The sequence below is a fragment of the Lissotriton helveticus genome, chromosome 2_1, assembly GCF_964261635.1.
Source record: "Lissotriton helveticus chromosome 2_1, aLisHel1.1, whole genome shotgun sequence".
Taxonomy (NCBI): Eukaryota; Metazoa; Chordata; class Amphibia; order Caudata; family Salamandridae; genus Lissotriton; species Lissotriton helveticus.
This window is the reverse complement of record NC_136059.1, coordinates 961,784,780-961,797,771: the sequence shown is the minus strand read 5'-3', so window position 1 is coordinate 961,797,771 and position 12,992 is coordinate 961,784,780. Positions and strand designations below refer to the sequence as shown.

Below are 12,992 nucleotides of genomic sequence, written 5' to 3'. Positions count from 1 at the left end.
TCAGGAAACAACTCAAGACCTGGCTGTTCGAGCAGTAGCGGACTCCCCTCCCCCAAGCGCCTTGAGACCCTCCGGGTGAGTAGCCCGCTATACAAATGCTTTGATTGATTGAAAAAGAAAAAAAAAAAAAAAAAAAAAAAAAAAAAAAATCGCCCCACATTAGCATAATGCCTTTCCTCAAATGACTGCTTCGGCGTAATCTTATAAAAACAAAAAAAAGCGGGGAGGAAGGGGGGTAAAAAAAATGTACACGTTAGTTTACACTGCTGAAATACACCTGGAAACAAGTGAGGCCACTTCTACTGAGGCCCCCTGCCCCGCTCAGTATGTGCACACGTTAATGGGCATGCCAGCGAGACAAAGGAAGTGATACCTTTGCCTGTTGCTAAACAGGAGGTAACGAGCGCTCGTCTGCCTATGAAGGTCCTCTCAGGCACCCACTGGGCCGCGGTCTGTTCGAACAATAGAGACAGCGCCCAAAACGGCCCCCGCGTTACCAATCCGACGCTGATCTGGAGGCTGAATGCGCTTTGAGGATCTAGGGACCACCACTGAAGAGGAGACAACGCATATGGACTTGAGGCATTACTGTTTTGAGGCTCATGTACCTACTAATACTATATGTGTTGAACCAGTTGGTTACAGGTATGGTTTTATAGTTAAAGGAGTCTACACATTAGCCTTCCTAGGTAAATAAAAAGTATCATTGAATCATGCACGAGTCATGGCTCTAGTTTAGATTAGCAGGTAACAAGACCACAATGGCAGCAAGCACTACATGAAATCAAGCCCCTTCCCCCACCATTTGTCATTCACGCATATAAAACAAAAATGTAACTTACTACAGGACCGACCACATACTGTAGTGGTGGGCCTACTGTTCTTCCGATCTGGAAAAATGCAGCTTTGTTTTTTACTCCAATATATATAAATTAGGTGCCATTGGCACCCCTCCAACTTCTGTGCTCCTGAACAGTTTGGCAACGTGTTGCTGTTTGTTTCTGCCTCTTGAAATACCACTAGGCCCTCATTACAAGTTGGCCGGACTTTGGTGCGAAAAGTATGGCCATTTCAAACTTAATTCCCTAAGGGGGTTATAACTGCTCAAAATCAGAGTTTCTGGGTGCTTTATTGGGCAGTTCTCTTCCCCACTCCAATTGTAGCAAAAAAGCGGACATCGTCTAGCTGTTCTGAACAGGCAGAAAACTTCAGTAGCGACTGGTCTGTGGGCGGAGTGCCGATGCGGGTGTGGGCGGAGACGATGGACGGTAGGGAGGTGGGCGAAACAGACAACAATAACATTTTCAAAAATGGGGAGAAAAGAACTTACCTGCCCCCTGACGCTCTTCTGCTCTGTGTCATCGCTGCAGTACACAGGCTCCCAGTGGACAATCCAGACGCTGCTCTCATGCTCGCGAGCAGCATCAGGACCAGCCTGAGTGCTGTGAATTTGCGCTCCAAGAGAGACTGGGAGCCTGTGCTTGTGGTCTCTAACGAGGCAACGCAGCTGGGTTGGAGACAGCTCAGTGCGCATGTTGGTTTGGCCGCCCTGAGACGGCCGGCCATAACAGACATGGGCACTGATAGCAGTGCCAACCACTTCCTCTTGTCACTGCCCTCGCAGAGCCCCAGCCCCCAAGATTCGCCAGCCCTTAGGACCTGAACAATAAAACGATAATAAACCGGTTTTACTTGACACGTTTTGAGACTGGCAGGGGGGCGACGCTCGCTGCCACTGCAGAAAGTGTCAGCGGGAGTGCTGGTGGGATTGGGCAGCAAAGGTGCAGAGCACGCTTGTGCCTTCCTGGTGGAGCAATGTCTGCTTACTCAGGGACTGCTGCAAGGCATAGACAGGGGCCGGGAAATGCTGTAACTCTGTCAGGCCTGATGGCTGTTGACTTAGAATTATAAGAGCAGAGGTAATGGTCCCCCTAATTTGTTTTTCTCAGTGTCCAGCAATGTATGTGGGGCACTTTTTCCCTGGTAGAAGGAACAACCATTATGCAGATATCGTGGAATGCGAGCTGTCATACCTGAAAACTGTTGACACTAGAGGAGCTGGATGTATGTTTCAACTATTAAAAAACACAAATGAGTAAAGAATTACATTTTGGCGCTTGCTGCTTGTCTGCTATTCTACATGCTGCTTTTCCCTGGGAGTGAATCAACAGTGTGTATCCTGATCCGCAGGAGAAGGTGGTGAAGTGGGATCTTGCAATGTGGTGTGACAGGCTAACTTGATGAGTGGTTCACCCTGGCACTGGTAGATGTTAGTGGTAGTAGGTACGTGTTGAGTGACTCAAGCCTGCCTGCAAGGGGGCATTTGAGTGCGCTGCCCCATTCTGTTGGACCATAGATGGCACTTACTGACTACACAGATTTAGGAGTGACTGAGGGGCCCCTGCAGCCAGGAGATAGTGGTCTACCTGGGACGCACAGATTATTTGATGCTGGGCATTGCAACCAGATCACTGCCTCTATTTCAGATCTGTAAGTACGTAAGCCCCTTCCTGAATCCCTGCTATCACCATCAGTGCGAGAAGGGTGCGTGGACCGGCAATACAGAACTGCATATGAATGTGTGGGTAGAGAAGAGCTCTAGGACTGACTAATAAAGGTCACAAAAGATTTGTGATTTATGTTTCTTTAGGTCTTCTAATTCATTCAATCTCTTGAAATATACCCAGGTTATACAAGCATAGGTTTGGGTAATGAACAGTACATCAGCATTACATTGCATGCATCTAAAAATGTGCACGTTAAACTTCAACTGCCGTGGAATTCTCCTTTTGCTCTTTATTTTCCTGAATTAAAAAGGATAAATCTGACCTGTATGTTTCGGAGCTCTGTCAATTAACAGGTGAAAACCCTGAAGTTCATAAATGTATAAACAAGGCTACAATTGCCAGAATGAGAAGAAGAAACACCTGAAATGTCTTTGGGCTCTTCCTTTGTGCATAGAAATGTCAGATGCTGGGACAAGTAGATGGGGAGACAAGCAGATGGGCATGTTTTTAGAGGCTCAGGCGAGATAACCTTTGTACAGCCTCCACCCACACCGTGAAACCGAGGGGTGTGGAACTGTCTGAATGGCCAGCATTTGTTTATTTAGGAGGCCCAGGGCAGGCAGGAGTAGCAGCACCAAAGCTGTCACTTAACAGGCAGAACCACCCTCGGTACATCGAGATCTTTTGTGACACTAATGAGGGTGAATGTCATCACAGACAATGGGGTAGAGCTGACCCAGCAGGGGGCTTAGCCCTAAACCAGCACGGTACTACTGGCCCCTTCTTACTGCCAGCCCTGCAGACATGCACTTAGTCACTTTAACTGTCAATATCTCCCTGAAGGCATGTAAATGTAGCCTGTGTTTTCTGGTTTTTTTCCATCCATGCTCTGAACCTCTCTGCGCAACATGAAAACTGGGAATTAGAGGGTGTTCAAGCCACAGGCGCTGGAAGTTAGGGTGCTGCAGCACCCCCAGAATAACCATGATGTAGTTCAGAAGGCAAATAAGCAATAAAGATGCATTCACATCTTGATTTAATCTTGTCATAGTTGCCTTGCCTTCAAAGACAGAGGTCCAATGTCAGGCTGTGTCTTCTGACAAATTGCTGCTTATTCTTTTAACAAGCAGAATGGTGTTTACTTTTCTTTTTTGGACTACAAAGTGAGATGATTTTGTAATGTGAACTACTGGACAATCCTGCGGTTTTATAAGGAGTGACAAAAGTAAGGACGTAGCATATCTATTTTTTCCGTAACACAACAAAATGTAAATGTCAGTAGATGAACTCTACAATTATTCCAAACTTTATCAGCAGATGAGAAAACACAAATGAAGCACAGTTTTTTTTTGTAATTCTGAAGTGTGATGAAACAAAGGTTCCAATACGATCAAAACAAATCAAGGCACTTTACTTCTGGGTGTGCAAATGATAAATATTTGCTGACACTCCACACAATCTATTGTGTGTGTCCTGAATAGTTGATCCGTAAAATGTCTGTAGAAATTTAGTAGCTATTTCAATGGAAAATGTGCTGCATGTAAATTAGTGTGTGCTACCACACCATTTGGTAGTAATATATTGGCAACAGGGTCCTCTAAAAAGCACCACTGGCTACATACCACATCCTTACCATTCTCCTGCTGAATGGGCGAAGCTAATTTGCTACCCTTGTTCTTTACGGGATGCTTGGATTTTTCACAGTCCCTATATCTTCAGTATGTAACATCGATGGCAGCAACCCTACTCTGATATTTATTGCAGCACCAATGGATCAAGCACACATATCAGAGAGATCGCAGGTCTGGCGTTTTTGGACGTGATCATTTCAGGCCCAGACACACTTTCAATTGCAATTTGGGATACATCACCCAGAGTTACCACTCCAGCTTAAATACCGTAACTCGTAATGAAGGCCTCAGTGCGTTGTCCTGTGAGCACCCATTTTTATTGGTGCCCAAAAGATTGGATGGTTCGGGTTTACAAACATGTTGTGTGACTACAGAGAAAGCAGGTGATAGGGCCTGTATGAAATAATGGAAACCTAATGAGTCAGATGTACAAAGCCCTTTTGCAGTCATAAACCCTGCAATTCATAAAATCACACGCTTTGTGACCATAAAAGTGCTTTTTACTATGTACACAAGCCCTGTACAGGTGGGAAAGTATTTCTGACTCATAAAATTGTTTTTATGTATGTCACTTTTCATATCGCAACTAGGAAGACATGTAAAATGGGCATCTTTATGAATTGCAAAGTATGTTTTCATTTTTTGTGACCTCAATTGCCATTGCAAACCTTTGTTCAGTTACCAACCCTGACTGTGGAGGTAACAGATATGTAAAGTGGAAGCTGCCCCTAGGGACAGCTTCCCCTTTGGTAGTGATCTCGGTGTGTTTCAGAGGGTGCGCTGGCTCCTCATGTAGGCAACTTTTTTATTTAATGTACACTGGTTGCTTCACTAAAAAAAACTGGGGAACTGGGTTTGAGCCTCGGCAAGGACGCTGAACATCCTGTGATTCTGGGCAAATTACTTAATCTCCCCGTGCCTAACAAAAAATGACTGTGTCCTCATAATGCAACTTCTGCTATGTAAAGCGCTCCGATACCCGATTCGGGTCAAGTTTGCGCTATAAAAAACTCTGTTAAAAAAAAACTGCTATTCACAGCCAAAGGGCTTGTGCATTTGGGGCATTGGCATCAGATCGCCCCAGGGAGTTGAACATATGCTAAAGTTTGAATAGGATTAAAAAAACAAAACTGAGTTTCACTGAAAAAACAAATGGTTAAAGTGACGTTACAGTTAGATGCTGAAATGACAAAAAAACAAATATGTCCAGAATAGGATTGAACGTTATGTCCTTTATCATATCATTGGTGTTAAAATAACTTGGCTACAAGCGTAGCTTATTGAATTACTTCAAGTGTACTAACATTAGAGGATGCTCTCACAATGACTGGATAATGTAATCAGTCCTATCATCAGTGAGGTCATAAGCTGTGCATGGCAGCGGAGCAGGCTATAGTTATCTCAGTATACTATAACTTGTGAATTTCAGTGTTTGTTTTTTAAATGTTAGTTTTTATCCTATTTCCACATCTAACTATAACGTCACTGTAAGCTTTATTTTTTTCAATGAATATATATTACATAAAAAACTCTGAAATTCACTGAAAAAACAGTTCAAAACAGAGTTACAGTTCTGGTCAAACGCATAAAACCACTGAAATGTATGATTTATAGTTATGCAAGCACACAACACACACACCATAACTCAGTGTCTGCCATGTTGTTCTCCCTTTAACTGTTTCTGCGTACCTATGCCATTGGCAAATTGGTGTTTTGTGCATAGCGAAAACCATGAGTTCTTTGTTTTATGATGTACTTAATTTCCAACTTCTCCTTTGCACAGCCTTCATGGGCTGCCAAACCTTACTGCACACAGCCTTCGGCTGGGTTCTACACAGCTTGCGCAGATCCTGCATCCAATTTGCAGCGGATACCCAACCCCCCATTTGGCCATTCTCTGTGCCCAACGATCAGTGTGTGGGGATTAGCAGAGGCCTGCTTCCCAACATCCAAAGACAAATACTAATTTTCATGTTTAGATTTGCTTTTGCTTCTTATTTTTGTAAACAGTGGCTGAAACTCGTGAGTCAGGCACAAAATGGCAGTCAAATCCAGCACATTAAATGGCAGCTGGCGAGCGTGCGAGTCAGCTCTAACTCACGAGTTGCATACTGTTTTAGGCACTCTTTTTTTCCCTCTGGAGTGGTTTTATTTTTTTCATGCATCTGGGTACAACTGACCCCTTCTGGGAGTTCGATCACCTTTGTGGTTGCCCCCCCCCCCCCCCCGACGTATGTGGATTTCTTTTTTCCACAGCATGAAACTTGCAAATTTTAAAGATGGTGGTCGACAGGATTTGCAAGTCACGTCGCACAAGTTACAACGGCAGAGATATATGAAAGGGTTACCCTTTCAAAGATGCTCTGGACCTTTTTTTGTAAACACATCTCAAAAACTATTGAATGGATTTAAACCAAACCAAACACACATTTACAATGCAATAGCCCTTGCATTTGCAAGAGTTTAAGCTATTAGCATTGTAAATGACAATGCCTTTCATTTATGTTTTTCTAATTAACACATAGATAAAAGACAGTCTCATTTACAATGCCAATAGCTCAAAGTCTTGCAAATGCGACACCTATTCAAAGAAGCGGCCGCCATTGTCCCGGCTGCTCAGAAAGTCAAAGCACGCATTGCGTGCTGAATGTTACAGGGAAGCATGTCGTACCTGCAGTAGGAGAAACTCATTAAAGAAAATAGCGCTTAAAGACTAAAAAAGACGTACCGTGTAACAATCGAAGTAAAAGGGCCAGTCCTCATGGGAGGTTGCAATTGAAGACAAGGTGGTACTAAGGAGGGACTAACAAGCCTATTAACGAATCAGAAGCCAGCATTTACGAAGGACAATGGCAAATATGGGCGGAGAGTGGGTTGGGCTTCTATTCCATACTTGAATACAGCATTCCGCAGAGCAGGGCATGAGCTGCACATGCTTGACCTAAAAAGTGGTGCCTTCTGAGTAAAGTTCTACTTTCACTCTAAGTTTGGTGGAAATGCATTCAGCCCTATGGGCTGCAGATGTGAGCACAATTTTCTATGGGAAATCATTTGTTTTTTTCATATACCCTTAACCCTCCACCACTTAACTTTTTATTCAATGGATGAATCTTCACGAAACTTGGCATGCCAATGCTCTGCTGACTAACTAAGTAGACAGCAAAGTTACGTGCAAATCCAAAATCCCTTCACAGTGCAAAAGTTAATAGCAAAATAAATAAAAAATGCCTTTTTAGTGGAAACAACATCTAAATCATAACTACACGGTGGTGACAAATATATATATATAATGTAAGATACATATATAATATACATACATTAAATATATATATTTTATGTCTTTTTTTGCATTTATATATATTTTTTAATACACAAGTCTGATAAGACAGCTATAGCAGTCTCAAGGCAAACTCTAAAATATGTACATAGATTTTAAGATTTTCTCACTGCATCTGCAATAAAGTAGCTTAGTGAGCAGCTACCTACAATCAGCCATCAGCTGCCGTAAAACAACTGGGTTTATTAAATGGAAACCACTCCGTGTTGGAGGATCCTGAGCACACACGTACTGGCAGTATGGCTAAGTAGCCCACTAAAGTGTCCTTCTGACATCTGTATTGCTTGTTTCAGTTAAACGTCCTTGCTCAGTAACACTGGGCTCATTAACTCTGTGCTAATACACTTATCTCCATCCAGCAGGCTGTCAAACAGAGCGCTGCCAATTTATGAGAGACGCAAACACAGAGGCCATAGCACTGCCCTTGAGTCACAGCACACGCGTCCTTCAATGAAGCAGGTTCCCACCGTACCTGGGATACTTTCAACCACAGAGGCACGGCAAGTGCAAACAGTTTCCCAAACCTCACTCACAAATGTTGGAATATCCTGCTTTACCACAAACATCCAAAATATCCAGGGCACCTCAAGGCCAGAAGTTTGGATCTGCATTTCCTCTCAGATTGCAATGCTATACAGCAGTTCCACTGCTGCACAAACGTTGCTGTATTGTTAAGTGTGGTGGCTCATGTTGCTGATACTCATTTGTGCACATATAGCTTTAGCTGTGTGTTGTTCAAGATCTATTACACACACTACCAGTACATTCGTCCTCATTACAACTTAAGGGGTTTGGAATGACATGTTTTGTGATAATTAGCACACCCTTGTAGATTTCCCACAATAAATTCCAGCAGATCAAACCTGCTCAAATGTAATGGGGGAAAGGCCTAGAAAATGGAAAAACATGTAATTTGGTGTGTTAAAAACAATACTACATGTTATGCCACATTTTCGTATGGGAAATTTCGAATAGGAAATGATTAGCAGACCTGGAAAATAGCTCAGCTAGGGGTAATGGTATGTGCGGAAAATACGCCACCCTTTCCCACCCAACTCGTAACAGAAGGAGAGAATTAGAGTGGGCTGCAGGTTAGCCAACTGGCTATCGTTGGTCAGCTTTCTGGTCATTCGCATGACCTTGTTTCATATTCAGTGGCTGTCCATCCCCTCCTGTTTGTTCCTTCACTGACGCACAGCTGTTTTACAGTGTTTTTGACTGGATGAGTTGCATCCTTCCACTGCTTACAGTCAAAGAACTTTTGTGTTTTCTTACTCACTTGTGTGCCTGTTTAATTTTATATTTTTGCCCAACTTTCCAGGGTCCATAATGATTTATCCCTACTTCCTTCATTAATCTACTCTGCCTTCCCGCTCTTCCATTGCTTTTTGACCATACACCAGTTCCTTCATTGCTCTGGCATCCTTTCTCGTTCCTCCACGGATTTTGAGTTTATGCCTTATAAACAAGGCTTTTCCGCTTATTCTAGGTAAAGATTCAGTTTCTCATACACCCTGGTGCACAAGGAGTGTGGATTATGTAAACACACTGCATAGCCCATCACACTTTGACATCAGCCTGTATATAATGGGGGTATTTTAGAGGCCAAGGCCTAGTTTTGATTTAATACCAATGTAACATCTTGTTGGGTTTCCTGCTCATCCACGCAAAGACATGTGGAACATTGCAGTTATGTTATAATATTTGTAAAGTGCATGGTTGCCCCAGAAACCGGGCGTCCCAGCACAGACTGTGAAAGAGGAGTCAAAGAGAAATTTAGTGATTGGAGAAAAGCCAGGTCTTTACCATCCTTCTAAAAAGTCCAATGATCATGGGTGCTGCGAATAGAAAGAGGTAGGGAGTTCAAGAGAGCGGGTGCCAGTGCCTTGAACGAATGGCCACCCACTCTGGCCCTCCGTATCCGTGGTACTCTGGCCAGATGCAGATCTGCTGAGTTCAAGGCGAGGGTGGGTACATAAGGGGAGCACAGATTGCTCAAGATCCTCGGGCATATGCCTGAAAAGATCTTGAAGATTGTACAAAGGGCTTTGAAGTGTATTCTCTGTTCCATATATAGCCAGTGTAACCGGCAGAGGAGATTGGAAACATGGCAGTGTTTAGGAATGGCAAACAGAGCGCGGGCAGCATCGTTCTGGACACGTTGAAGCCTTTTGATCACCGATTTCGTGGATCCCAAAAGTAGTACATTACAATAATCCAATCTAGCCATGGTGGTAGACTGGATGATTAACTGCCAGGTTTGAGAGTCGAGGAGACCTAGGCTTGGCTTTAGGCCACGTAACAGTCCGAGACATGTGCCTGCCACTGATCTGGCACGAGTCTCAAAGCAGAGATCTTTGTCCACCCGTACTCCCAAGTTCTTAACCACAAGTTTGGGCAGGGGGGTACACCAAGAGCAGGAGGCCACCACTGGTTCCCCCAAAGATGAGAATCCCTGTCTACCAGGAGGATTTCGGATTTGGTAGAGTTCAACTGCAAATATTTGTCAGCCATCCACTCAGAGATGGCAGTTAGATCTTCTTTAAATGTTGCTGAACTGATGTTAAACCTTAACATCATTCAGTTCAATTCTCAAATAATTTTGAACATACTACCCACCGCAAACTGCAGAAATGGAGAGAGTATGTAGCCTAACGGTTAGGGCGGTGGACTTCAAATCTGGGGAACCAGGTACGAGTCTCGACACCGACGCTCAACATCCTGTGATTCTGGGGAAATTACTTAATCTGCCCGTGCCTGACAAAAATGAATGTGTCCTCATGTATCGCAACCGGTGCTCATGTAAAGCGCTCCGATACCTGATTTTGTGTCAAGTTCGAACTATATAAAACTTCAACAACAAAAAAAGGAAGACAGTAGTGTCACACAGAGGCAAATTCCGCGGACCTTGTGAAATATATTGAGCAGAGAGACAATAAGAAATGGATCCGGATCAGGCATGTGAAGCATGGAGACTTGCACGCATTTTCATTCTGATTAATCAACAGAGTGTCCTGCTTTACTGGCAACTACGCTTGTCTTTGATTCCTATTTTACCCTTCTCCTGCATCCTTCAGTTATCCTAGTAACAGGCCAATGACCCCTCCCCCCACCATCAGCCCTCCTATGGCAGTCTAGCCATACACTTTTGGGCTAGGTCTCTGAGATAAGTTCCAAGCCCTCGACAGCAACTCGAGGGGTGATGCACTATGACTAGGGCAACCAGAATACAAATACAATCCAGAGCCAGACAGAGAGGGGCTGAGAGGTGCAGGCTGTGTACCGGGAATATATGAGGTGGAATGACAGAGTCTCCTCATTGTAACTAGGACAAATATGTGGACCTGGAGCAGAATATCCTCAGTTTGATCCATTAAAAATTGATCTTTAAGTTCGATATGGAACTCGTATCACGAGTATAGTTAAATATTGAACTTTAAATTGTCATTGTTTCACTCTCACGACATACCGTCAGTGAGCACAAACTTGAAATGTTTCACACTCTATAATGCTACACCCATTTCAGACCCAATAGTTGCTCTGGGTGTGGCCCCTCCCTGGGAAATGGGAAAACTCAAAGTTTAAGAAGAAAAAAAAAATAATAACACGCATTTAAATGTTAGAATGCAGCTCAAGTTTCGCCTGTAGAATGTGTTCCATTAGGTCTCACAGATCCATTCCTCAAGCGGACACAATTCCACTTACCATCCAGCAACCAGGGGTACTGGTCCAGGTCTTTGAGCTCGTGCAGGATCAGCCGCGTAATGACGTCATCAGGAACAAGCTGCCCTTGAGCAATGAAGGTTTTGGCAATGAGACCAAACTCTGTAGAAGCAAACAGAACATCAAAGCTGGGTTAACGTTTTGTTGTTCACATGATCGCTCTACAACGCAGTGAATAGCCAAGAGAAATGATAACTCATGCAGGATTTCAGACACCAACTATACAGCCCAATAATACACAAATACCCTAATAAAACAGAAATGCTTCCAACATCAACGATCAAAAAGACTGCAGGCCAAGTGCAACTACAGCACCAGGAGTGAAAAAGACATCAGACAAATGGCGAGTAATATTAAAATCAGACAAACAACAACTGGTGCATCTACACATTTAGCTTCTTGGGATGGGTAGAGTTGAGAGGGCTTTAAAGATGGTCCCATGAACTGACTGGGGTTGATAAAGGACCAGACATACCTTAGATTACCTGTCATTATGGAGAGAAGGCTGCAGCACGGTGGGGGTGGGGGCAGGTCTTCTAGTTTGTGTTCACTATTGGATGTCCAATTATTGACATACACAATGACCATAAAAACAACAAAAATGTGTTCAAAGATGGTTAGTCTTAGCCACTGGCAGTCACTCAGTCTGCATTTCAGTTCACAACCTATCCCCACCACCACTCACCCCAACGTGCTACTTCATAAGGGAAGCAACCCTTACAAAACAGCTATAGTCCTGCTCCATTACACTCAGCCTGAAAAGCCAGGCAACACACCCACTCATTGGAAGCATAAGCAACCTTATACATGTTCTTGGAGCTTGAGCATGTGTGTATCACATTGCTTAGAACATAGGGGTAGTATAGTCAAAGACGCACCGTCAACCTTCCAGAAAGAAGCAGAAGGGAAGCAGCCCAGACATTAACTGGAGACAAAAGTGATCGACAAAATATCCGCCCAGCAGAGGACTGGGGATTTGCACATGCCCCCTGCCCATCCAAAGTTTATATTGCACTTGGCCAAAGGCGTGGTGACTGCCCTGGAAAAGGTGTGTTGCTTTTATTACTCAACTGGGCGACTCCTTCATGAATGGAGTGAGGCTCAAATTCTCAGCTATTTTACATAAGACAGGGGGGCATGATTTACTACATCAGTGTGGTTCTGACATGCTGCTTTCTTTATAGCTCTAGCAGTCCTCTTGTGTCTTTGGATTTTCCAAGCTCAGTTGTATTAACCTCTGATCCTTCTTTTGTTTGGAGAAGGGGCTTTGGCTATCCTTTTCTGGCCATCTACATTTATGGATTTCGGACTCGCACCTTCATTTTTGGGGGTTGCAGCCCTTACAGTCACGCTGTTCGATCCTCTCTACCTGATGACCCACTGTTAATACTCTGCTCTTGTACTACGTAAAACTCTGCAGTCTAGTTTATTTAGTGGTTTCCTTCTGGGGCTTCATAATTGGTTACACCTTCAAAATAGTTACACCCTTGACGTGTGCTCTTTGTGATACCATACTATTGAATTACCACCTACAGGTAGTAAGACTGATGTCTACTTCATTGACCTCTGCGTGTAAAGTCAGAGTCAGCATAACAGCAATGGACTGACATGCACTCGCAGCCATTACTACGGGGTGAGGTTAATGCAAGAATCCCACGCAGGAATTTATATTTCTTTGGTAGAACCATCTATCTGCTGTATTCCAGCTGATGTTCTAGGCAAGAATTGTAAATGTGTTGTGTAGATGACATACTATGAAACACTGTAAATCTGCACTGTAGAAGCAAGAACACA

General features: G+C 43.7%; 1 protein-coding gene across 1 annotated transcript in view; it reads right to left on the bottom strand.

The window, feature by feature from the left end:
- Positions 1–12,992, bottom strand: part of AK3 (adenylate kinase 3) — an 84,572-nt gene that overhangs the window by 27,651 nt on the left and 43,929 nt on the right. Inside the window, exon 2 of the mRNA XM_078675712.1 lies at positions 11,181–11,300. Within this exon, the coding sequence (XP_078531838.1) occupies positions 11,181–11,300 (120 nt within the window). The remainder of the gene's footprint in view (positions 1–11,180; positions 11,301–12,992) is intronic.